The sequence below is a fragment of the Triturus cristatus genome, chromosome 4_2 (genome assembly GCF_964204655.1).
Source record: "Triturus cristatus chromosome 4_2, aTriCri1.1, whole genome shotgun sequence".
Taxonomy (NCBI): domain Eukaryota; kingdom Metazoa; phylum Chordata; class Amphibia; order Caudata; family Salamandridae; genus Triturus; species Triturus cristatus.
In genome coordinates, this window is record NC_140586.1 from 652,070,430 (window position 1) to 652,097,264 (window position 26,835).

The 26,835-nt window shown below is 46.4% G+C and overlaps 1 protein-coding gene across 5 annotated transcripts in view; it reads right to left on the reverse strand.

Moving 5' to 3' along the window:
* UBE2U (ubiquitin conjugating enzyme E2 U) overlaps positions 1–26,835 on the reverse strand; it is a 376,214-nt gene that overhangs the window by 102,454 nt on the left and 246,925 nt on the right. For all 5 annotated transcript variants that reach the window (XM_085602383.1, XM_085602382.1, XM_085602384.1 and 2 more), the window contains one exon: positions 17,463–17,535. In XM_085602383.1, the coding sequence (XP_085458509.1) occupies positions 17,463–17,535 (73 nt within the window). The remainder of the gene's footprint in view (positions 1–17,462; positions 17,536–26,835) is intronic.

The window sequence follows — 26,835 nt, forward strand, 5'->3', positions numbered from 1 at the left end:
CCTACTGTTGCACTCTTTGGAGTTGGAATAGTAATTTTTACCCCTACGCTATCCAACGCTTTCCCTACTGTTGCACTCTTTGGAGTTGGAATAGTAATTTTTACCCCTACGCTATCCAGCGCTTTCCCTACTGTTTCACTTACTGGAGTGGGAATAGTAATTTGTACCCCTACGCTATCCAACGCTTTCCCTACTGTTGCACTCTCTGGAGTTGGAATAGTAATTTTTACCCCTACGCTATCCAGCGCTTTTCCTACTGTTGCACTCTCTGGAGTTGGAATAGTAATTTTTACCCCTACGCTATCCAGCGCTTTCCCTACTGTTTCACTTACTGGAGTGGGAATAGTAATTTTTACCCCTACGCTATCCAGCGCTTTTCCTACTGTTTCACTTACTGGAGTGGGAATAGTAATTTGTACCCCTACGCTATCCAGCGTTTTCACTACTGTTGCACTCTCTGGAGTGGGAATAGTAATTTTTACCCCTACGCTATCCAACGCTTTCCCTACTGTTGGACTAACTGGAGTGGGAATAGTAATTTTTACTCCTACGCTATCCAACGTTTTCCCTACTATTGCACTCTCTGGAGTTGGAATAGTAATTCTTTTCCCTACGCTATCCAACACTTTCCCTACTGTTGCACTCTCTGGAGTGGGAATAGTAATTTTTACCCTTACGCTATCCAACGCTTTCCCTACTATTGCACTCTCTGGAGTTGGAATAGTAATTTTTACCCCTACACTATCCAGCGCTTTCCCTACTGTTTCACTTACTGGAGTGGGAATAGTAATTTGTACCCCTACGCTATCCAACGCTTTCCCTACTGTTGCACTCTCTGGAGTTGGAATAGTAATTTTTACCCCTACGCTATCCAACGCTTTCCCTACTGTTGCACTCTTTGGAGTTGGAATAGTAATTTTTACCCCTACGCTATCCAACGCTTTCCCTACTGTTGCACTCTTTGGATTTGGAATAGTAATTTTTACCCCTACGCTATCCAGCGCTTTACCTACTGTTTCACTTACTGGATTGTGAATAGTAATTTGTACCCCTACGCTATCCAACGCTTTCCCTACTGTTGCACTCTCTGGAGTTGGAATAGTAATTTTTACCCCTACGCTATCCAGCGCTTTTCCTACTGTTGCACTCTCTGGAGTTGGAATAGTAATTATTTTCCCTACGCTATCCAACACTTTCCCTACTGTTGCACTCTCTAGAGTGGGAATAGTAATTTTTACCCCTACGCTATCCAACGCTTTCCCTACTATTGCACTCTCTGGAGTTGGAATAGTAATTTTTACCCCTACGCTATCCAATGCTTTCCCTACTGTTGCACTCTTTGGAGTTGGAATAGTAATTTTTACCCCTACGCTATCCAGCGCTTTCCCTACTGTTTCACTTACTGGAGTGGGAATAGTAATTTGTACCCCTACGCTATCCAACGCTTTCCCTACTGTTGCACTCTTTGGAGTTGGAATAGTAATTTTTACCCCTACGCTATCCAACGCTTTCCCTACTGTTGCACTCTTTGGAGTTGGAATAGTAATTTTTACCCCTACGCTATCCAGCGCTTTACCTACTGTTTCACTTACTGGAGTGGGAATAGCAATTTGTACCCCTACGCTATCCAACGCTTTCCCTACTATTGCACTCTCTGGAGTTGGAATAGTAATTTTTACCCCTACGCTATCCAGCGCTTTTCCTACTGTTGCACTCTCTGGAGTTGGAATAGTAATTTTTACCTTTACGCTATCCAACACTTTCCCTACTATTGCACTCTCTGGAGTTGGAATAGTAATTTTAACCCTACGCTATCCAACGCTTTCCCTACTGTTGCACTCTCTGGAGTTGGAATAGTAATTTTTACCCCTACGCTATCCAGCGCTTTTCCTACTGTTGCACTCTCTGGAGTTGGAATAGTAATTTTTACCTTTACGCTATCCAATGCTTTCCCTACTATTGCACTCTCTGGAGTTGGAATAGTAATTTTAACCCTACGCTATCCAACGCTTTCCCTACTGTTTCACTCTTTGGAGTTGGAATAGTAATTTTTACCCCTACGGTATCCAACATTTTACATTCTGTTGTTTTTGTTGGAGTTGGACTAGTAGTTTTATTGTGTCTGATATTTCATATGTTTTGTATTATTTTTGCTATTGTAATATATAATTAATAATAAAAATTATTCACATTAAAAATATTGATTATTATTTGCTATATGTAATTATTAAATATTTATTAATGTAATTTTTTTATGTGTATAGATGTATTGGTAATTTTTAAAAACATTTAATAATTTATACGTTACAGAAATTATTAGTAAAATTAATTATTAAGTATATATATTATATATTATATGTATATGTTTAATTAAAGTTTTATTAAATTATATATATTAATTATACATTTTAAATATTATACAATATATTTAATTATGTTTATTTAATTTCTAAGTATAATTTGGTTTATTTTACATATATTTTTAAAGTAAAAAAAAAACGATATTTTTAATAACGATATTTTTGACATCGATATTTAATTTTCGATATTTTTGTACTTACCATGTTGTAGATAGGATGTCGATATTCTTGACATCGATATTTTTGTTGCGATATATTTGTAGGTCGATTTTCTGTCTGTCGAAATTATGTCATACAACCATTTCCTGTGTGACGGGTGTATGGGTATGTGGAAGTACGCATCTTTGAGGTCTAGTGTGGCTAGGAAGTCTCCCTGGCTGAGCAGCGGGAGAACCTGTTGTAGGGTGAGCATATGGAAATGCTCTGAGAGAATGTAGTGGTTGAGGGGTCTCAGGTCTAGTATAGGTCTGAGCGACCCGTCCTTTTTTGGGATTAGGAAGTACAGAGAGTACACCCCTGTCCCCTGCTGGTTGAAGGGCACGACCTCTATGGCACCTTTTTGCAGCATACTTAGCACTTCCTGCTGCAATAATGCTAAGTGCTCTGCGGACATAGGACGGTGCTTTGGCGGTATTGTGGGTGGAGTGGAGGTTAATTCGAGACAGTAACCGTGCTGGATAATATCCCTGACCCACCTGTCCGTGGTGATGGTATTCCACGTGGACAGGAACCGCTGGAGTCTCCCCCCGACAGGTGTTATGTGGTCGGGGGGAAGGGAGAGGGCGTCACTGTTTGTTCTTGGGTGAGGACCTCGTGTTGTCGTAACCGCGTCCTCTGCCCTTGGTGCTGGAGCCACGAAATCCACCTCTGTTGTTTTTATCGTAGGTACTCTGTGTGCCCCCTTTATTGTATGTCTGCTGTGACCCCTGTCCTCTAGTTGCTCCCCTATTCCCGGAGCGATGAAAGGAGCCACTACGAAATGTCTGCGTTTGCAGAGCCCCCATTGACTTCGCAGTGTCAGTGTCCTTTTTTATCTTTTCTAAGGTGGTGTCAACTTCTGGTCCGAATAAGTAGTCGGGGTTGACAGGCTGATTTAGGATGTTGTTTTGAATCTCAGGTTTGAATCCGGAGATTCTTAACCGGGCGTGTCGGCGTAACATGACACTGGTGTTTATCGCCCTCGCAGCTGTGTCTGCAGCATCTAGTGCGCACTTAATGGATGCGTTTGTAAGAAGTTGTCCCTCTCTGATGAGGAGCTCCGCTGCCTCATTGTACTCGTCTGGCAGATGTTGGAGTAGTGACTCTAGCGTGTCATAGTGTGAACGATCGTAGCGAGCCAGGAGTGCCTGTGTATTGGCAATGCGCCAGATGTTTGCTGCTTGAGCTGCAATCCTCTTGCCTGAGGTCTCCAGCACCTTGGACTCTTTGTCTGGGAGAGGAGCATCACCAGTTGTTTGCGAGTGCGCTCGTTTGCGAGCGTTAGCAACCACCATGGAGTCCAGAGGTAACTGACCCCTAATGTACATAGGGTCCCCGGGCGCAGGTTTGTATTTTTTTTCAATCCTGGGGTTCAGCACCCGTGCCCTGGTTGTTTCTTTGAAAATCTCCTTTGCTCGCTTGAGAACACCTTTTAACATGGGCAGAGTTTTGACAGTCCTCTCAGAGGAGGCGAAAGTGTCCACCAAGAAGTCGTCCTCAACTGTGTCAGAGTGGAGTTGCACTCCATGATTGGCTGCAGCACGTTCTATGAGGGCATTGAAGGCAGCAGTGTCCTCTGTGGGAGATGTTTTTGCACCATAAAGCTGCGTGTCCTGGGTATCTGTTGTGGCACCCGGGTCTGCAGGGTCATCCCAAGCTTGATCTGGGTCCTGCTGCCCCTCAGGATCCATATCCCTAGGGTAGGTGGTATCATCACCCATGTAATCCTCCATTGCGTCCATGTCGGAGGGCGTCGGGGAAAAGGACTGGGGATCCAGATAGGAGGTATGCTGGCAGTTTCTGCTTTAGAGGGATTCTGTAAGAGTCCAAGGCCTGCTCTGGTGTGACCTTCCGTTTTCGGAGCATGAGTCTGCCGGTGTCGGCGTCGATGAATTGGGACGGTGAAGGCTCAGTAGGAGAGTGTCCAGTAGATGGGGACCTTGTCTGGCGGACACGTGTTCGGATCTCGAACATCTTTGGCGTCGTGGACGGCGGCAAACCAAAGGTGATGTTGGTTGGTGCCGAAGGTGCCTTTGGAGCCTTTTTCGGGTCGGGGCCCGACGTAGACTGGAGGGCTGCCTGTTCTCTGATGTGTTGCAATGACGCCGCAACTTGTCGCACCGAGAACACCGAAGGTTCTTTGGTGCCGAGTGGTTCTGCAGAGGTAGGCGTGGACTGCCTCGGAGCCACAGGGTCATCGACTCGAGGAGAGGTAGCAGCGGTCGACGGAGTCGATGACTTGACCCTAGTCGCTGCCTTCAAAGTGGACTCCGATGGAGCGGCCATTTTAACTTTGGTGGTCGTGGCCGATTGCTTCGGTGCCGGGGGCCGAGGCGCTTTTGAGGTACCGATGGCCTTCTTTTTCGGGTCGGTACCGACATCCGCTGCAGCGAGTTCGGCGCGGAAATCCCTTTTACTGCGTTCGGAGCCGATGGTCTGGGCTGGCATCGAAGGAGTGGAGGTCTTCGAGGGCTTCGAGCCGACCACTGCTAGTTTCACTTTCGGTTTCTGTGGAACCGGTGCGACGATTGGTTTCGGTTTCGTTGAAGGGAAACCAGTCTTTTTCGGTAATATTGGCTCTTGCTGGATGTTCGAGGCCGGGCCCGAAGGCGGGGCCGAAGAACTGCGGGATTGATCTCGGGAAGGCCCGGAGGCGATCCCTCGACCGGAGCCGTAGAATGACGCACTTTGATAGCCTCCGTTTCGACGGGTAGGCCCTGCTCTTCACCAGAGCTATCTTCTTCGGCCCCAAAGGCCTCATCGTAGTCTCCTACCTCATCGTCGGCTTCTTCCCTGTGAAAAAGCGCTTCATCGGCGTCTTCCGATCGGGAATCGTGTTCGGAAGCGGGGCTGTAGTTCATGTCTTCCACGCTTTCAACATCCTCGTCCTCGGTGCTGAAGATGTTGGCCGGGGCCGGTGCTGATTGCTGCGCTTCTAATCTCGCTGCCCGTCGATTCCGGAGAGTCTTCTTGGATTGGAATCGGGCACAGGCCATGCATTTCGATTCGTTGTGATCCGGCGAGAGGCATTTGTTGCACACCGGGTGGACGTCGATATGTGGATATTTGGCGTGGCAAACAGGACACCGTTTGAATGGGATCCTCGATTCCATCGTCGATGTAAGGTCGATGGTCGGATTAAACGGATCCGAAAAACTTGAAGAAGTTTGCTAACTTAGCAAGAAAGCTGTCGATACCGAGCGGGAACAGTACCGACGAAAACGAAAGGCCTTTTGGCCTTAAATGAAATTTTCCTAACTTGAGCTAAGATAAGCACATCCGAACCCAATGGCGGAAAAAAACAATCTGAGGATGGAGAAGATGCCCATGCGCACTGTGGTCCAGGGGAGGAGTCACCTATCTCAGGATACTTCGAAGACTCTTCCAGAACAACAACGTGCAAACATCCGGACCCAACACTAGGCGGCGATCTATGCACAGATATGAATTCAGCAGCCCACATGCCTCGAACCTTTAAAAATCCAACTGCGACTTGCACACAGACTTGTACGGAACATGCAGTCGTGTTCACACACTGCACACGCTCTCCGTGGGGTCCCCATCTACTTACCTAGGGTGGTTCTGTGGGTCCCCAGCAATTCTACGTCCTCTTGACATCGTCCTGACTCGAGTCGTGGTTCATATACCACTTTCTTAGTATAGGGTTTGGCCGCCTCCCAGGGCCCATTGTGTATTTCGTGCTATTTACTGTGTTACTTTGCTAAAGTATTGTGGGCATTGCGTTTATCTCTGTGTTGGAGCCATTGGAACATACTAGATAGTATTATATGATAAATACATATTTTTATAAATACTTGGTGTGGTTATCTTTCATTTAATTTATACGATAAGATTGCATTCTGGTACAACCAGCTGCTTTACACTCCTTCAAGACTAAGCCTGAAGCCTGCTCTACACAGCTACCACTTAGAGAGCTTTATAAGGTTGTCTAAGACCTCTTAAATCACCATAAGGGTTGTCTGGACTGGTGCAAGGTGCCCACTTACATTAGTGGACATCATATTCCAGGCCAGCTTCTCACAGACATCTTGATACCTTTTGAAGATTTTGAAGACACATGGGCCCTCCCGATCCCTTTTAAAGGGCATTCGTCTACAAGCGGCACTTTTCAGCGCATCCTGGGTCCTGGATTAAAAAGCCCCAAGGATCACTGAAACCACTGGCCTAACAATGCTTGTATATGGTGGATTAGACCAGTAACAAAACTGGGGGGCAGGACTACTGCACTGATGTGGAGGGTGGGGATGGTGCGCATATGTGGTCCCTACGTCAACAGTAGCACACAAGCTCCTACTCAAGTGTACGGTGTTTACTATGCACTGCACGTTTTTAGGGCGCTTTGAGGTCAGTGTTGTGGCGATGGCCTGACAGGCAGTGGCACACAATAAAGACGTAACACAGGGAGGGGGGTGAACATGTATACTTTATGAAAGTTCCCACCCATTAATCCTCCCTGTCATGACAGGGGTCATATTGAACAAGTTACTAACCTTCGGTAAAGCATTATCTGGTAGAGACTTTATCTAGCTGCAGATTACTTACATTTGAATTTCCCAGGTGTCAGGCTGGATCCAGAAACTTTTGCTGAGCAATAACTCTTGCGTGTAGCATCGGGTGGCTCCATTCGGCTCTGTGTGATGCTGTCGGCAGCGTTGGTTATAAAGTTGCTGTGCTTATATAGGCACCACCCAGGCGTGCAACGTCAGTACTTTGTTTTTTCCACGCCAGACGCGCAGAGCCACAAAGTAACTGATGTAGTCGTGTGAAAAACTAGGGCCCCAAAAAGGGGGGTAATCCTATCCCTACAATATTAGTCCGCGAAGCGGGGAGTCATGGGTGGGGCTGTAAGGAATCTGCCGCTAGTTAGAGTTTCTACCAGATAATGTGTTATGGAAGGTAAGTAACGTGTTCATCTGATAGAGACTTCTAGCTGCAGATTCCTTACCTTTGAACTAGGTACACAAGCCCCATCATCCCGGCGGAGGGTTACGGACCCATATCCTAGGAAGTACAGCAGAACCAAATGGGCAAAGTACCCGTCCCTGCGGACCTGACCGTCTAGGCAGTTGTGTTTTGCAAACGTGTGCAAAGATGCTGAAGTTGACACCTGACAGATCTCTTGGACTGGGACACCCCGAGCCAAGGCCGTAGTCGTACCCTTCCCCCTGGTGGAATGGGCCCTTAATCTCTCAGGGGGCTTTTTCTTTTCCAAAGCATAACAGATCTTGATGTAGAAAACGACCCAGCGAGAGATGGTCTTTTCTGCCCTGTTCTTCCCTTCTTCGCACCCATGTACCCCACAAAGAGTTGGTCCTCCACCCGGAACTCTTTTATGCGGTCAAGGTAGAACTACAACGCTCTTTTTTGGGTCAAGTTGGTGGAGACGCTCCTCTTCCTTAGAAGGATGCAGGGGACCTTAGAAGGATGCAGGGGACCACAGAAGGTGGGCAATTGATGGACTGACCCAGATGGAAAGCGATACCAAAGGGAATGATGGACGGAGTGTTTGAGCAAATCAAACACTCACCCCCAGTTAACTGATCTAAGTTTAATCCATCATCATTCTTTAGCTCAGTCCACCACCCCAGTTCAGACATGGCCACATGCAAATCAGTCTGACCCTGTGCCTCATGGGAACAGTCCAGCCAGAACTGCCAAGCCATGTCCTCCCTGGACCGGAAACAAGCATCCTGGGACCGGTTTCGGGTTCACAACTCTCATCAGCCAGGCTATCTTGAATCCAGTGGCAAGGGGTCACAACCTTTGGTAAAAAAAGATGCCCGGGTGCGAAGCACCACCTTGCCCGGAAAGGACGTAAGATAAGGAGTCGAGCAAAATAATGCCTGCAGCTCATTCCCCCCTCCTGGCCGATGTAATCGCCACCAAGAAGGCTGTTTTGATGGTCAGCAGCCGGAGGGGACAATTGTGTAAGGACTCAAAGGAAGCGCACATCAGATAGGTTAGGACCAAATTAAGGTCTCACTGCGGCATCACAAAGGGCGTAGGTGGAAACTGGTGAGCCAGCCCTTTCAGAAACGTGTGTACATTGGGAGATTTGAAGAGAGAGGGCTGGTCTGGAAGCCGCAAAAAAAGCAGATAGAGCAAAAGGTAACCCTTGAGAATTCCCAATGCAGAGCCCTGTTGGGCAAGGGACAGAATGAACAAAAGCACAGTAGAAAGAGAAAATGAAAGAGGGTCAATAGACCTTTCTGTATAGAATAATACAAATATCTGCCAACTGCAGGTATATACCATCTTAGTGGAGGGCCGTCTGGCTGCCAGAATAACGCTACAGACTTTGGGAGGAAGGCCAAAAGCAATCAACTGTAGCCACTCAATCTCCACGCATGGAGACACAGAGTTGACAGGTTCGGTATGAGAATCCTCCCCTGCTGCTGTGACAGAAGATCTTCCTGAAGGGGCAGCCTGACCAGAGGATCAATGCTCATTCTCAGAAGCTCTGGATACCAGACTCTCCTTGCCTAGTCCGGAGCCACAAGAATGACTTTGGGCCGGTCTCTCCGGATCTTCTTCAGAAGCCTGGGCAGGAGTGGTATGGGTGGAAAGGTGTACAGCAGACCTGAGCTCCACTCACAATGAAAGGCGTTTCAGAGCGATATCCCCCTTGGAAACTCAAGCACGTAGTACTGCTGACACTGCACATTCTCTTAGGAGGCGAACAAATCTTAGTAAGGCTCTCCCTACTGCTGAAAGAGACATTGCGCCACCTGCGACCGAAGACACCATTCATGATGCGCTAGGCATCGACTGATGTGTTTTTCCGCCTTGGCGTTTAGAGAACCTGCCAGGTGTTGAACCCCCTGGGTTATGCCCTGCTGTCCCAGCCATGCCCAGAGAGACGAAGGGCCTCTTGACAAAGGATCCACAACCTCACCCTGCCCTGCTTGTTGCAGTACCACATGGTGGTGGTGGTGTACGTGAATACTTGCACCAACCTCCCCTTGACAGAGGGAAGAAATGCCTTCAATGGCAATCAAATCTCTAGGAGCTCCAACAAATTTATGTTCAGCTCCGTCTCTGCCATAGACCACAGTCCCCTGATCTCCATGTCTCCCAGATGGCCACCCTATCCCTGAAGTTACGCATGTGTCATGACTGTGAAATCTGGTTTGGGGAAAGGAGAGGTGTCTACCATTGACCCAATCACGGTTCGTCAACCACCACTGCAGATGACTCGCAGTTCCTTCCGAGATCTGGACAATGCCGATGCTGTGCCCATTTGAACTTCAGATCCCACTGCAGAGCCTGCATACGCCTCCTGGCATGCTTTACCAACAGGATGCAGGAGGCCATGAGGCCCAACAGCCTCAGAGTCAGTCTCACTGAAATCCAGGATATAGGCTGAAACATCGGAATCATAACCTGAATATCCTGGACTTACTGCTCAGGAGGATAGGCCTGAAAGTGCACAGTGTCCAGAACTCCCCCAGTGAAAGGGAGCATCTGAAAAGTGGTCAGGTGTGACTTTGGCACGCTTATAGAGAACCCCAGCGAATGCAGGAGGACCGCCATAGTCTGAAGGTGGAGACGACTGCCTGGGCGAGGCCGTCTTCAAAAGCCAGTCGTTGAGGTAAGTGAAAACTGACACCCCTAACCTGCGCAGAAGAGCAGCGACCACTGTCATCTGCTTAGTGAACGTCCAAGGGGCACTAGTGAGGCAGAAGGGGAGCACGGTAAACTGAAAGTGCTTCATGCCTACCTTGAACCGCAGGTAACGCCTGAGACCCGGAAGGAAACAGATGTGAAAATATGCTTCATGCAGGTCCAATGCTACCATCCAGTCTTCTTGGTCGAGGGCAGACAAGACCTGAGCCAGAGTGAGCATCTTGAACTTCTCCTTCTTGAGGAAGAGATTGACGGTTCAAAGATCCAAAATAGGCTTTAACCATTTGTTCTTCTTCGGAATCAGAAAGGAGCAAAGATAAGAGGCACTGTCTACTTCTGAAACTGGAACCCTTTCTATAGCTTCTGAGGCCAAGAGAGCTGTAACTTCCTCTTGGAGCAACCTTAAATGATCCTCCGTCAGCCGTTCCTGATTTGGCAGAATGAGAAGAGGGAAAGAGAGGAAAAGCAGAGAATAGCCCTCCAGGACGATCTGCAAGACCCACTTGTCCGATGTTATGGATCTCCAGTGGAGGAGATGATGATTAATTCTCCCACCAACTGGAGTAGTGTGGTCCTGCAGAGTCATCATAGGAGTGCTTGAAGGCTGCGACTGCTGGGGGTAGTGTGGCCGATGACTTCTGGCCTCCATTCCTGGATCCGAATGCACCACGTCCATGTCCTTGCACGACTTGGGCAGTCTGTGGAGGACAGTGGCTGTGAAAGGGCTGACGAAGCTGGAAACCCCTTCCGTTGCCACGAAAGGGGCAAAAGGAAGACTGGCCATGAGGAGTGAAGAAGAGGCCCAGTGATCTGGCTGCAGCTTGAGAGTCCTTAAACCTGACCAAGGCCGAGTCTGCCTTTTCCTCAAAATGATAGATTCCATCAAAGGGCATGTCCATCAGATTGGGTTGGACATCGCCCGAGAATCCAGTTGTTTTAAGCCAGGTGTGGGGCCTCGAAGCCACTGTCGTTGAAATTGAGCTGCCCAGCGAATCCATCGTATCTAAGCCAAACCGTATGGTGAATTTTGCAGCATCTCTCCCATCCTTGACTGCTTGGGATTGCACAGCCCAGGCCTCCACTGGAACCTGTGGCAGCACTTGCGCAACTGTCTCCCAAAGGAAATGGGAGTAACGGCCCAATAAGCATGCAGTATTTACCGACTGCAATGCCATGCCAGACTCGAGGAAGAAAACAACTTCTTTCCAAATGAGTCCAGCCATTTGGATTCCCTATCCGGAGGGTTGTAAGGAAAGGCGCACTGGGATGTAGAGGCCTGCACCACCATACTTTCTGGAATGGGGTGTTGGCTGAGGAACATTAGGTCACCCGGAGCTGGGAGATGGTGTGCAATTGTCCTAGTCACACGAGCCCCTATGCTACGCTTGGAGCACGTGCCTAGAAGGACGTCCGTTAGTGCCTCATTAAAGGGCAACAGGGGTGTGGAAGTGGAAGCCCCTGGTTGAATTACCTCGGTCAGGAACTTACCTGCACTGTGGGCAGTTCTAGTCCAAGGACCTCAGCTGCCCTCTTTAACACTATGGCATAGGATGCCCCCTTCTCTGTAGTCACTGTTGGTGGACAAAGTATGTCAGTGTCTGGGGTATTGTCCAGTCCAATGGGCTTCCCACGTACCCCATACCAGTCCAAGTTCTCCACAGAGACCTCCTGGTGTTCCAGAGGGTCCATAGGTCCCTCCCATTCCTCTCCTGAGCCTAGCACATCTTCAACGTACTCAGGTGACAACATAGAACCTCTGGGTTCAATTGACACCGGAATCGGCGCCGAGCGATGTCATTCCGGCTCCGTGTGGTCGGGGACGAGGATGGGGCAGGCGCCACATGCACCGACTTCGGGTCTGATGCTGTGGCCGGGGCACAATGGCTCACCAGTAGGGCTGTTTCACTCAAATATGCGGCACAAATTATTTCATTTGAGCGGGAGTCGTTCCGGCTCCCGGAAAGGGGCCGAGGCGCGAAGTCGACTCTGGCTCCGCGGAACCGTGCCTAGAGTGTTGGTGCTCCTTACCTCTCTCGACGGATGACAGCCAGGGTGAAGAGGGCTTAGGGCTCCGGGAGTGGTCCTGCGACCTCCTCTTCTTTGATCGGGACCGGGACCTTGGTGCAGTGTCTGCAGTGTCGCTGGATGGTGTTGACTGACGGGCCGCGAGGAGCTTCATCGCTCGCTCCCTCAAGGCCTTCGGAGCCATGGCCGAGCACGACTTCAAATCGTGGTTGCGCTCAAGACACCAGAGACAGACGAGGTGGGGTTCGGTGACTAACATCAAGCGGTGGCAGGCACTGCACGGCTTGAAACAGGTCTTCCTCGAAGACATTCCCAGCACATGAAGTGGAATTTTTTTACAAACAGACACTTCCACTGCTGCTGACATCACGCAGAGTCGAATGGAGCCACCGGATGTGGTGCGCATGGGGTATTGCTCAGCAAAGGTTTCCGGATCCAGGATGATGCCTGGGAAATTCAAAGGTAAGGAATCTGGAGCTCTGTCAGAAATTCAATTTTTAAAGGTAAGCAATACCTTGACGTCAGGAGCCATACCAATCCCCATTGCCGCTATACGGAGTTGATCCCCACCACCCCAGCAGCCCACACCTATGGGAGCCCAAGTGAGGCCGATGCTCAACATTTCTCACAAAAATAACCATCAACCAAATGACAACAAAACCTCTCAGGCCTTCAAACCTCAACCAGATGCACTAACAGCCTTAACAGGTGTGTCAACCTTCACACAACATAGCCCTGATACTTGGAGGAGGCCTGAGGATGAACCCTCAAATAGTATCTAGGAAGGTGTCATCTCACAGACACAGGCACTTGTTCAGCTGACTCCCTGGGCATTTTGATGCCCAATCTCCTGGGACCTCCATCCTCTGGAATCCCCACCTGAGGACTCAGACAGGGTGGGATTCCTGGAATTACCACCTCCAACTGTTTGTCTGTACTCTGAAAACAACATTCTCCACTCCTTCAACAAGTAGAGAAAACCACACTTTATGGCGCAACCTGCTCTTTGTTTGCACCATGCCTTTACGTAGGCCGAAAAGGTGGTGATGTTTCTCACCTCTGTGGCCAACGGATTCTGACGATAACCTGATCTAACGTCTATCTTCGAAAACTAACAGGCTCCGTTCAGCTCTTCCACAATGTCGTCAACTGTGCAGGTGATATGCTGCTCTCTTTTGATGGTTATATTTGGGAGGCGAATGTTGACACACTGCATCCAAGGTTTAAGTGTATACTTGACCTTTTTGTTGTTTTTTTCTTTTTCAAATGTCCAACCAGTTAGTGGCGGGCCTTTTGTTTCACAGAATATAGCGACTGCGAGGGTGGCCCAGTAGTCACACTTACATCAAGGGTCCTACCCCTCCTGTACACCTCTTTGGTCATGCAACTCCTGGCTTTGTGGTTCAAGTATACACTTGACCCTTGGATGCAGTTAGGTACTTGCATCAATTAGGGTCATAGGCCCATTGCATCCTTAACACCCCAAATACTCATTTAAATTTTTAACATCCCCAAATGCTCCACAACAAAGAGATACCTTGGAGTGAGCTGGAGGATATTTAATCTTTAGGTCCTCATGGTCTTTTTCTTTCAAGTGGTACCTGGAACATGGTTGCGCCCACCCTGACCTATAGGAGTCAGGGTGAACCAGATGATGAAGCATGAAAATATTAAATTGCGTGAGGGTTAATTAAAGAAAAGGAACCCTTTCCTTCCCCGCTTTTAGCAAGGCAGAGCTCCACCTGATAAAATGTGTGCCTCGCAGGTTAGACATGCAATGCAGTGGGATACTTTGTTTGTTTATTTTTTTAGGGATGTTCTGAGAAGTCCAGAACCAGATTGAGCAATCATTCAATACAATAAAAAGGTACCTGTGCTATACTCCTACACTATTGGAGATTTTATAGTGGGGTCCCTCAGATCTGAGAGCAAAATATTCATGTGATTACTCTGCAACTGACTGCTGAACCCTAGTGTCCAGCTGTGCTCTCTAAGTGTGTTTATATTGTTTTTCATCAAAGAACAATCTCTACCACCAGGCCAAATGAACACAATGTTGAGAGAACTACAACCATTTTCAATAACAAACTGCGTTATGCGATGTACTTCCTCATTGTTACTGGTTAGTTGCCCAATGTTGTGCTCTTAGGATCAGTAATTGAAATAATACTTTATTTTGAAGTGTATCAATAAAGACTTTGAGAGCAGCATATCAATTGATTAAGTGAGAATATAAAGACTGGCCACTGAAACCATACTATATAAATCCAAAAATTATAATTTTAAGAGAATCATCTTCCATATCTGAAATGAACTTTCCAAATCCAATTTGTGAGTCATATGCAACAGCCATAATCAGTATAACAAGCAGGAGCAGAAGTACATAGAACAGGTCCTTGACTAAGGGATCTTCCAGGTCAATGCAGTTGATGCAAAATAAAAGGGAGGAATTACCATGTTTTAATAATGCCCATCAAATAAGAATATATATATATATTTTAAACAACAAGGGAACCCAAAGGTAATGGACCAGGGACCTTGGGAGTTAATTATTCTAGACAACAATGGTCCCTAGAAGGAAGAATTTTTGAGAGTGAAATGAATATAGACTCAGTCGTTACTATATTGGCTTAACTTGCCCAGCCGGGCAGAGATCTAATATTTACTTTTAAACAATTTTAAAAACAATTAGCAAAAACAGTACATAAAGTGGGACACAAGCCTGTGTCCTACATAGCCATGAGGTCCAAGAGAGAGCGGTGAACAACAGGAGGCTCAGGCAATGTTAATTGGTTTGTTACACATGAGTATACACAGAATTGTGAGGAACAAATCGCAAAAAACACCTTTACAAAGAAATAAATAGCAGTTTTTCGTATAAGGTGTATCGCCGTGTCGACGGCGTTTCGAACCGTGGAGAGAATGAGCGGTTCATCATCAGGACATAAGGTACATGCCTATTAGGTAGAGCCTATTAGCCTGAAGATAAAAATGTTGAAGGAAAATACAACAATGAGGCAATTAGGGTATATATGCTTAGATGTCAAGAAGTTAAAAGACAACGCGGTTTTAAACTCAGGAAGGTGTGGATTGAAGAACGGTGAGTGGTAGTGAGTTGCGTAGTTAAGGAGCGGTGCTGGAAGTGATAGGGTACTTGGTATAGTGGATTAGGGATATGCGTGTGACCTATCAAGGTGGCTAATTAGGCCAAAATGGTACAGTGCTGATGCGAGCAATAGCGCAAATAGGAACCATGCTGGGGAAGATGTGAATAGAATCAGTTAGATGCTACGAACACGTAGAAGGAGCATATTTAAGGTTAAGGTGTCAGCGGAGAATAACCGGTGTGCGCATTACAAAGTAGGGATGCAATAAGAATAAGAGGAAGTGAGCCGCTAGAAAGTTAGAAAGGACATACCAATTATAAATATGCGAATTGTGATCATTCGTGTTGAGCCCGCATGAGTCGTGCACACAACCGGCAGAAACCTTAGACGTGGATCTAGTCAGAAGGTATCACGAAGATCTTATAATTGTGGGTCAATTTGTTCTAATACATGATAGTTAAACATTAAAACATTCCCTAATCCACTATACCACGTACCCTATCACTTCCAGTACCGCTCCTTAACTACGCAACTCACTAATTGCCTCCTTGTTGTATTTTCCTTCCACACTTTCCCTTCAGGCTAATAGGCTCTACCTAACAGGCATGTACCTTATGTCCTGATGATGAACCGCTCATTCTCTCCACAGTTCGAAACGCCGTCGACACCTTGATACACCTTATACGAAAAACTGCTATTTATTTCTTTGTAAAGGTGTTTTTTGCGATTTGTTCCTCACAATTCTGTGTATACTCATGTGTAACAAACCAATTAGCATTGCCTGAGCCTCCTGTTGTTCACCGCTCTCTCTTGTACCTCATGGCTAAGTAGGACACAGGCTTGTGTCCCACTTTATGTACTGTTTGTACTAATTGTTTTTAAAATTGTTTAAAAGTAAATATTAGACCTCTGTCCGGCTGGGCAAGTCAAGCCAATATAGTAACGACTGAGTCTATATTCATTTCGCTCTCAAAAATTCTTCCTTCTAGGGACCATTGTTGTCTACAATAAGAATCATCAAATACGAATGGCATCCACTAGAGCATGGTACCGCTCACTTCCTTGTCTGTCAATTGAGCAGTTAAGATGGGATCAATGATTCTTAATACAGCACAGAATGATAGTGCAGATCCCATTGCCATCAGCTAAGTGAAGGAGTCCATCCACCAGCGCAGTTAGGATGGAGTACTCTTCTTACCCACCCTAAATCAGCCTTGGAAAGATAAAAAGAGCTGGTACACCTCAATATTATCCTGAAGCGTGCTAGTGATTAGCTTTTCAAGCAGTACAGCAGGCTATGGAAAATTATAGCTGAGGCAAAAATTGCCAGAATCACCAGTGTCAAGGGGCGACCTTTTTAAGAGAGAAATTAATGACACAATTGTTCAATGCAATCCTTCTTAAGCCATTGCATAATGTGCTGCGGTCCCAGAAGTTCTTTCAAAATACAAGAGTAGATGTGTCTGGGAAAGCCAGAACCACAAATGCTCTTAACAGAGGCAATAGTATCAGATGCAAAAATTAGTTCCGAATTTTGAGATGAGAATTTACCAGTGAAGATGGCCAACTCCTGCCTTCAAAGAGGAATCATTGATTGTCTTTACTAAAGCTTAGAATTAATGGGACATTCTCTCCCCCTTCCAGGTTATTTCCCCACCCCCACTGGGTTTCTTAGTTGCCAAGCTCCTTATTATTATACATTCTTATACATTCTAACCACTTTACTGCTTTTGCAGCCACTTTCCCCAGTACCAAGCAGCATGCCAGTTTCTCTGCCCCTATTCTCCATCCCAAGTAGTGTCCTTTTTCCTAAATTCCTATCCCTATCCCAAATACTATTCCTTTCCGCCCCACACAATATTGTCCATTTTGAAGTAACATTCTAAAATAAAACCCATGGCATTTTTCATTCCCTTTATTTGAGGCCGCTAGATTTCTAATATAGCCAACAAACTACTTAAATTAGTCACTAGGTGTCACACGGTGACCTAATGAGAATGTGCTCAAGTGGTCCTAAGTAGCTCAACCTATGTGATAATTTATTGTCCTGTGTACAAGGGATTTGAGTTATTAAACTCAATGATATTCATAAAAAAAAAAACCATTTACTTTTACCATCCATTACCTTTCATGGGTCTGAGTAGCGCTGTCCGGAAACCGGATCCTGTTCACATAACCGTGTTCTTCAATAACACCAGCTGAAACATAAGAATTAAAATATATTTATAAATACACTTCTCTGATGCAGAATTGGCCTAATGATATTCAGGTTCTTCCCCTTGACTATTGCATTGAAAGACTAGACAGGCAGGATAAAGGTAGTGGTAGGGTAGTGATTACATATAGGGAGTGGCTGAAGTGCCTCTCTTTGACGCTTAACAACCCTAACTGGGAGTCTTTTCTTTTCACTAACACTATGTCCTACATTCTCCTTTTCTGGGATTCTTTTGTATAGACCCCCAGAACCTTAGGCTCATTTTCATTAGGCCCTTCCAGAAGTGATAGCAGGGTTAGCCATCGATAGAGCTAACTTCACTATACTTGATGATTTTAACCTTCATGTGGATGACACGAGAGATAGTGCCTCTAAAACCCTCCTACAAGATATGGCCTCATTACAGTTAATACAGCTGGAGAAGGGTCCTACCCATGACAAGGCCCACACCATTGACCTTGTTTTAGTAATATTTGTACTCTTTAGATCCAGACCCCATTGCCCCTAACTTGTTCGGACCATTTTACGATTCCTTTCACCTTCAAGACGCCTTCCTCGCACATCTCCTTTCCCCCGGTTAGAGAGCTGGATCGCGACTGGCCTAAACTCATTGTGGATGACTGGCTAGAGGTCATGGAAACTTTAAAATCCATTCTCATAGTTATAGATCATGTTGCATGGGCCCCTCACCAGTGCACCATTGAGTGGATTACTGAATCACTGGACAGAGTCCTGCTAGTTAGGTGGCGGAAAGATGGTCATTGGGCCCATAACTCCCCATGGTTTAATGCCCAACTATTTTCCCTGCAGAGGTAGTGTAAATGTATGGAGAGAAAATGGAGAAGGACTTATGAGGAGTCCAGCAAATCCAAATATAGGAAATCTGCTAGACTGTACCATGCAGAAATTAAATTGGTTTCTTCTGTACCGAAATTGCCAACTATTCTAACTCTCCTAAAGAGATTTAGGCCCACTTTGGATGCCTCTGTGAGTCATAGGACTGACCTGGCACATTTCTTCCAGAAGAAAACTTTAGACATCTACTCCTCTTTTTCCGATCCGACTAACCTGGTTGACTCCCCTCATAGTCAAACCACGTTTGATCAAAAAGAGAGTTACCTCTCAGCCTTTCCCATTCTCACCGTGAATCTTGTAGAAGATATTATAAATGTGGTAAAATCAGGCTCCCCTTTCCATGTTTTCCGCAAGGGTCTGAATGTATTGCTCCGGTGCTGACTGAGTTGCAAAACATTTCTCTCTCTAGCAAGCAGGCCCCTCACCAATGGAAGCATGCATTAGTTAGGCCACCTTTAAAGAACTCCAACCTTGAGCCCTTTTGCTTAAGTAACTCGTTGTTACTTGGAGGCACTTTCAGCGGTGGTCGAGGAACTCGGACAACTACTAGACCAGGGAGGATCTGCAGCCATTGTCCTTCTTGATCTGAGTGCTGCCATCGACACCGTGGACCATCTAACCCTCCTTCAGAGAATTTCAAAGGCCAGTGTCAGAGGCAGAGCACTAGAGTGGCTCTGCTCTTTTTTGGAGAATCTAACATTCCAGGTCCTAGACCAGTCTTATTATTAAACCAGTCTCCCCCTCAGTTGTGGGGTGCCTCAGGCTCCTCCATGAGCCCCACCCTTTTAATCTCTAGATGTTCCCCCTTGCCTATATTGTGCGGTCATTTGAGTTGTCATTGGCCGATGACACCCAGCTGGTCGTGTCAATCTCCCCTGACCCTAGTTCCAGTCACTTATCTTTGACTCCATGCCTCCAGGAAGTAGCCAGATGAATAGCCGGTTGTAAACTAAAACTCAATGAGAACAAATCGGAAGTTATGTTGCTGGGAAACAACTTTCGCAGTAACATCCCGAGCCCCTTACCAGACTGCTTGAGCAAGCTGCATACCCACAAAGGCTCAATAAAGAGTCTTTGGATGTGGCTGCATCCGAACCTTACGATGGACCATCAAGCGAAAAAACTCTCTGCCAGCTGCTATGGCATCATGGAACTACTGAGGAAGGTTCTTAACCTCCTTCCATTTACAGCCAGAAGAGTGATCATACAGGCACTTGTGTTATCACACCTGGATTTCGGGAATGCCCTGTATCTCGACTCACTCCGTTATTGGCTAAAAGGCTGCAAACGGTGCAAAATGCGGCTGTCCAACTTCTGATGAACATACCCAAACATCAGTCTGCTACAAGGGCTCTTAGAGACCTCTACTGGCTCCCGGAGGAACGCTGTGCTCAGTTTAAGTCGCTCTGCATTATGCATAGGGACATTAATGGTAAAGGTCCATCTAGCTATGATCATTAGCCTCTCCATATTTGCCTGGGAGACTTCTTAGATCCGCCTCTGCTCACTTACTGAAGTTCCCCAGGATCCGTAGATCACTCTCGGGTGGACGCTCCACTTCCATTTTGGCGTCTTAACTCTGAAACGCCTTACCTCTTGAACTGCGCCATTTGGAGCATTGACTTCCCTTCCACAAAGCCTTGGAAACCTAGCCGTGCAGGGCAAAATTCCTTTTACAGCGCTTGATGTTCTTTGGTGTCTGTTGCAGCACTGGGAGGTCTCTGGGTAGCCACGCGCTATAGAAAAAGTGTGCAGTGTACTTACGAGGGGAGGGAACTGCATGCCAGTAAACTGCCAGCTTTGATAGGCCTTGAAAGGGTGGCCCCATATATCTCCCAGCTACAGTACATGTTCTGCTTTAATATTTAGTTTGTCACCCTCAACTATAGGTCCAACACATTGCACCTACTCTTGTTACGGTATACATTTGCTTCAACATGCATGTTGTTGCTATCACTGCCTTCTGGAGACCTAGCCACTTTCCATCTTTAATAAGACCAAGGAGAAGGGCAGCCAGAATACTAAAATGCTGGGTGCAATTGTGTGCTACCCCACATGTATGAGAGTAGACATCGGCAAAAACACAGTTTTCCATTTATCTTCAAAGTTGCACTGACCAGTTCAGTAACTAACCATCTCTACGCATGGTTGAAGGCTGTGCACAGTGGGTGGTGGCAGTTTGCTGCAGGTTAGCAAAATATTATCAAATGCACAGTTGAACCCCACAACAGCAGTTTGCTGCAGGCTAGCAAAATATTAGCAAATGCACAGTTAACCGCCACCCTCACCCCACAGAAATGTGTCCCCTGTCGATGGATTTGCATAAAATTCCACTTACTAAAGGTAAGCCAGTATTGCGATGGTTTACGTCCTTCCTCCGTAATATATGTGAGGTATACCCCATGATTTTTGCATTGTCTGTTTTTCCTACCTGTAGAACTCTGCATTTTACCACTGCTAACTAGTGTCTGTGCTCCCCCCTTTAAACATAATGACACTGGTATACACCTGATTGGCATGTTTAACTTACCTGCAAGTTCTTAGTGTATGGTACAAAGTGTACTTAGGGTCTGTAAGTTAAATGGCACTAGTGGACCTCAGTACCCATTGTGCCACCCACTATAGTGACAGTGCAAACATGACTGCAGGCCTACCATTTGTAGATTGGCTAATGCAGATTTAAATTGCAAATTTGTCAAGAACCAGATAGAAAAATAATTAAACAACTATTTTTAATAGGTAATACAAATCCGAATCAATGGTGAAATCAGATATTTGAAAAATATAAAGGAAAAGTACTTTTAGAAAGTTACTTTTTCCCTGGATGAGGACTCTGTAGACCCATTTGCATTAGCTCTCCCACTTCTGCCAGCCAGTAAATAGTATTTGAAGCAAAGTGAAATCTGCTTCTAGAGCAGAGAATACAGACCTGGGTTTGGGGAGGTGGTGTTGTACACGTGACAGGATGACCAGTCCGTTTGGCCCAAGGAACTGGATTAACTTTACAGTGGCCGCTCCTGTCACAAGCAAATATTAGCTGACACCTGGGCAGGGCCTTTCCTCTGTTCCCCCAGCCAAGCAGGCTCCACCCACAGTGGGTCTCTTTTTGACATTACAGTGTCAAGTCCTACTAGACTGTCAAACCCTGCTTGATAGGTCGGCTGGGGTTTTACATATAAAACGTGTGATAAACCTTAAAGGGTGACCACAGAACTGTCCCACTCACTAACTCATGTCAGGCATTTATTTGGCACCTCCGGGCACCCACTTTAGATAACTCCTACAACTGAGGAACATCAGAAGAGGAATGAACCTACTATCCGTGAAGAGCCCTGAAAGATTGGACTGCTCTTTCTTGTACTCATGACGAAGAAGTGGACTCCAAGGGTCATAAGACAGACTTCCTGTTAAAGCTACAGCAATGAAACATTAAGCTACAAGAAGCCTTTGTCAGTAACTACTCAGTTGATCATTGGCAACTGAACCTGGACTAGACCCTGCTGGTTGGCCTCTGCCGGACACCCTATGAGTCTCTTAGTACCTCCCTTGAGGTGCTAGTGGGCTTCAGAAGTGTACTTATGTGGTGGATTGGGATGTAAAAGGACCACAGTAAGAAGGTAAAATCTTTGACCAGGATGAATTTGATTGGTGTATCCGACCCACGCTCCTGCACCGTCAGTGTCAAATTGCGCCTAGATCCCAGTCTACTGCAATCATTGACTATGATTGTCACTTTGTGCTTCTTGGCACCATTTTTACTCAACACTTTAAAAGTTAATATCTCTGGTTACCCTTTTTGGATTGTTGCCATTTGTGTGTCAATGTGTTTATTACATTTATATTCTATTATTCTAATTTGTTTTGGGATTTATTGTTTTGCATATCGACTATATTTCTGACTTCGTACTGCATACATACTTTATATATTGCCTCCAAGTTAAGCCTGTCTGTTCTGTGGCATAACTACCAGGGAGTTGAGCTCAGGTTAATATAGTGTCTTTGAGGGGTCAGCTTGACAAAGGTTGTGATTGTTCCTTGATGCGGGTAGCCAACCACCCTCCCAAAGAACACGTTACTTACCTTTGGGAACACTCTTTTTGTATAGGCTATCTAGCCACAGATTCCTCATCTTTTGAATATTCCCCAGGCGTCAGACTGGATGCGAAATCATTTCAGCAGTATCTCAGCACACCATCAGATTACGCTGTGCAACTCTGCACTCACTCCATTTCACTCTGGAAATCACATGCAGAGCTTATTTAGGTGGCACCCGTGAGTGCTGACATCAGTTGCTTTTGAGGCTGTCTATGCCCCCAGGCGCAGAACTCCAGAAGCAAATTGGTTGTGATCAGTGTGCAGGTTCTGGGGAAGATTGGAGGGTCAGTGAGGATTCTGCTGCTAGATAGAGTCTTTTCCAGAAAGAACGTTATTGAAGGTAAGTAACTTGTTCTTCTTGCCACAAATTCCTCATCTTTAGAATAGACACCAAAACAGTACCTATTTGGAGGTGTGTCTGTGAATGGACTCAAACCAGAAAGTCCTGAAGGACGGAGCCCCTCTCGGCGAACCCGACCATCCAGACAACAGTGCTTTGTGAGAGTATGGAGGCAGCCCATACGTGCTGCTAGTCATTACAGTAAATAAAAAAATCAACACTCTGGCTGCTCGAGAAGCTCTTCTTGAGCAGCCTGTGGATAAAATCAAGTAAAGAACTACCTCTGATGCAGAAGATCAGATGGGCCTCTATACACCTCCACAATGGCAGACATATGCACTGGAGAGGTAGTGCAGGTGTCGGCCATTGGCCGACCACCGCACTTAAGTGGTTAAGAAACATTCCAACTATTATAACCCACTGTTAAACATCATAAACAGAGACACCCACTATTTCAGTAACACACATGCAATACATAGAAATACTGAAAAATAACCCACCCAAAACCATACCACACACTCACACCATGAATTTGAAACACTTCCATGTAATATAAACATTCCGGTTGTATTATATGACCACACAACCAGTGATAAATAAAAAGGAAAATATAGTCAATTAAACTACCATATACTTATGTATTGTTCTACACTATAGCAACATATAACAAACATTAACATATAGATAAGCAAACACAAAAGTAGCTTATATAATTTTACTCCTACCTTGGTATATAACCACAGAGAATGCAACATAAGCCTATATAACGATTATACATAGGTTCAAATATTACCACAGAAGAAGAAAATCAACTTTATTGTACTCGTATTACATAAAATATAAATATCTAAATTAGTCATTGTCATCTTTTGAAAACTTAAAACTATTGTCAACAGCAGTATCATGGATGATGTCATCTGTGATGTAAATAACAATACCATCTGAGATGTTGACAGTGGTGTCATTCATGATGTCATTTAACATCTCCTGAGTGATGTAATATGTGTGGTCATAAGCAGTGCATGACGGGTGTGCACCTTTTGGTTGGTCTACCCAACCATAACTGTCGAATTGCAGGGTTTTTAGGTATCATTTTGTAACTATAATTATATTACACTATTATTTTCTAGTTTTTAAGTTTGGTGTCGAATAAAACTTTATTTTTTCTTCATGCAAGAGCATGGCTTTGTAAGTAGTATATGTATACTGCATGCTTAAGAGTTTCTGTGAACTATGTTATAGGCAGGGACTAAAGAAAGAGCAAGACTTTTGAAAATTTGCTTGGGTGTTCTTAAAGGGGGAAGACTTCAAGCTTTGACTACTTTTACGTCAATATGTGTACGAGTTAAGAAACTCTAGCAGGGAAATTGGATAGGATGCTTGGGATACTCTCCTTGTATCAGATGATTTACCTACGCACTGCAACGCTAGGCGCGAGACCTCTTGTAGGGGGTTTGAAAACAGCCATAGGAATCGCACACGCTCGTGCGTGTGCTTTTCCTTTTGGGCCACACTATTGGCCTTTGCGTGCGTCTTTTTATCCAAGTCAGCACGCAATTGGCCAAAGGCGGGCGCATTGCTCCGCTCATGGCCTATTGGTGTCTGTTACGCGCACCGCTGCCATGTGGTTTCAATATTCGTGCCCAGACACGGGCGCGATAATTGAAACCACATGGCAGCGGTGTGGCGTGTGCGCACCACTCATGTGCTTGTATTTCAACGTGACGGAAATACCAGCCGGGGTGATTGTGTGAGAGCGAGCGTGGAGGGAGGCGCTGCTCCCTGGAGGTGTTATAGGAAGGTTGCGGGTAAGGTGAAGGTTAGGTCGGTAAAGTGCGCTATTACCTCAATTTTCTCTGCACTCACACCTGTGTGCGCACACTTCCAGCTCCTCTTAATGTGACAGAACTCTAGGCACTGTTTCCCTGCCCCTGCTTCCTTTGATATATAACAGCAGCTCCCCAGCCTTTCGAATCTATGCGCTATAACAGCAGCTCGAGTTTTATCTGCTGCAACACAAGCTCCTCTGCCGCACATTTCTGAGCGCAATTTTACTGTATTTTGCCATACTTCTCGTTTCTTATTCTGTCACTTAATTTCTTCTTTATGATTCCAGTTCCCCACCATGCCACTATCGTCAGGGCACTATAACACCACCGGTGTGCGGTATAATACCAGCTCCTAAGTCATGCCAGATGGTAGCTATACCACAATCTCCTCTACTAGTCATCTCTGAGCACTATAGCTCCAATACCTCTGGCTCTAACATGTGGGAACTATAACACAGGCTCCTCTGCTAATCTCCGCTGAGTGCTGTAACACATGTTACTTTACCGGTCAGCTCTAGGCGCTATAACAGCAGCCTGTCTACCACGCATCAATTGGCGCTAATAAAAGCCAGCCTGTGCAGATTAATTGTATCTGCTGTGCCTCACTATGGCACTTTCTTGTGCATTGCACTGCACTACGACCCATGCACTCGGTCGCCCTGGTTTATTGTCCTTTCCACTTGGTGACCCCTTTCACGCGGCTGAGGTGAGCTGCCACCTATGCCATTCCCTGTGGCACCGTGTGGGGCTAATCAGCCTCCAATGCCAACCTCAGACTTGTCCCCAGGGGGTAGGGAAGGGGGAGGGGGGGGCGTCGAGTGGTGCTGAGCTATCACCCCTTCGCCCAGTATCACACCGTTCTTTAACCTCTCCCGCCACTCGCACCCACACACATCTGTACTCATTAGAGGTTTTGGCTCTCCAACTGCTCTGTGGTGCATTAATACCTTCCCTGTGCATGTCTGAATGCCAGGAAACAGCCCTGCCCTGCTTTACAAAGATTACGGCAGGGATGCCCTCCATGGGGACTCACTTTGCGTGTAAGTGGTGGGCACTGACTGGCCTTGTTCTTCTCAATGTCGCTCTAAAATGATAATCCTTACTGTGGCTCTTGTTAGCCTCCAATAATGCGCCTCTGGAATAAAGCACATGAATTATCCGCAGATAGGTTTTGTGGCTAGTTTTTGCCGCTGTTGGTCTGCCCCCCCACCCTTTCCCCAACCCCCACACACGTCAGCGGCGCCGTCGTTATTTATTATGGTGTTTGCTGGTTTTCTCGCCTGTAACGCCCGCGGTAGCTGCGATGAAGTTTTCAACCAGTGATGGGTAGTTTTTGCTGGTCGTCTGTGCGTTGAACGCCTGCTCTGGCTGAGATGGTATTTCCTGTGAGTGTTGCGGTGGCGTGTGTGGTGGCTCTGTCTTTGATGTTATTCTGCAGGTGTTGGGGTGGTGACAGTGATTTTCTGTGCGGCTATCACCCGATCTGGCAGCGTCGATGGGGATCTGTGGGTGCGGGGGGGATTTAGTAATTCTCTATGTCACTTACACTAACTACTCTTGTTGTCACAATATTTTTCTGGGAATTAAGGTGGCTGGTTTTTTTTAGTTGGCTGTGAAAACTCTGATAAGACGCTCTTTGCATTTTATCGTACTGTTTTTTTTCTGTTGCATTCAATCAATCATTGCATTTGTAAAGCGCGCTACATACCCGAGAGGGTCTCAAGGCGCTGGGGAAGAGGGGGGGGGGGGTGCTACTGGTCGAAGAGCCAGGTCTTGAGGAGTCTTCTGAAGGCCAGCAGGTCCTGGGTCTGTCGTAGGATGGTGGGGAGAGTGTTCCAGGGCCTTGGCGGCGAGGTAGGAGAAGGATCTGCCGCCGGCGGTGACTTTCCGGATGTGGCGGACTGAGGCGAGGGCGAGGTTGGCTGATCGGAGGCTTCGGGTGGGGGCGTGGAAGCTGAGTCGGTTGTTGAGGTAGGTGGGTCCGGTGTTGTGCAGTGCTTTGTGTGCTTGGATGAGGAGCTTGAAGGTGATCCTTTTGTTGATGGGGAGCCAGTGCAGGCCTCTCCGGTGGGGTGTGATGTGGCTGTGGCAGGGGACGTCGAGAATGAGTCGGGCCGAGGCGTTCTGGATGCGTTGGAGTCGTCTCAGGAGCTTGTTTGTAGTT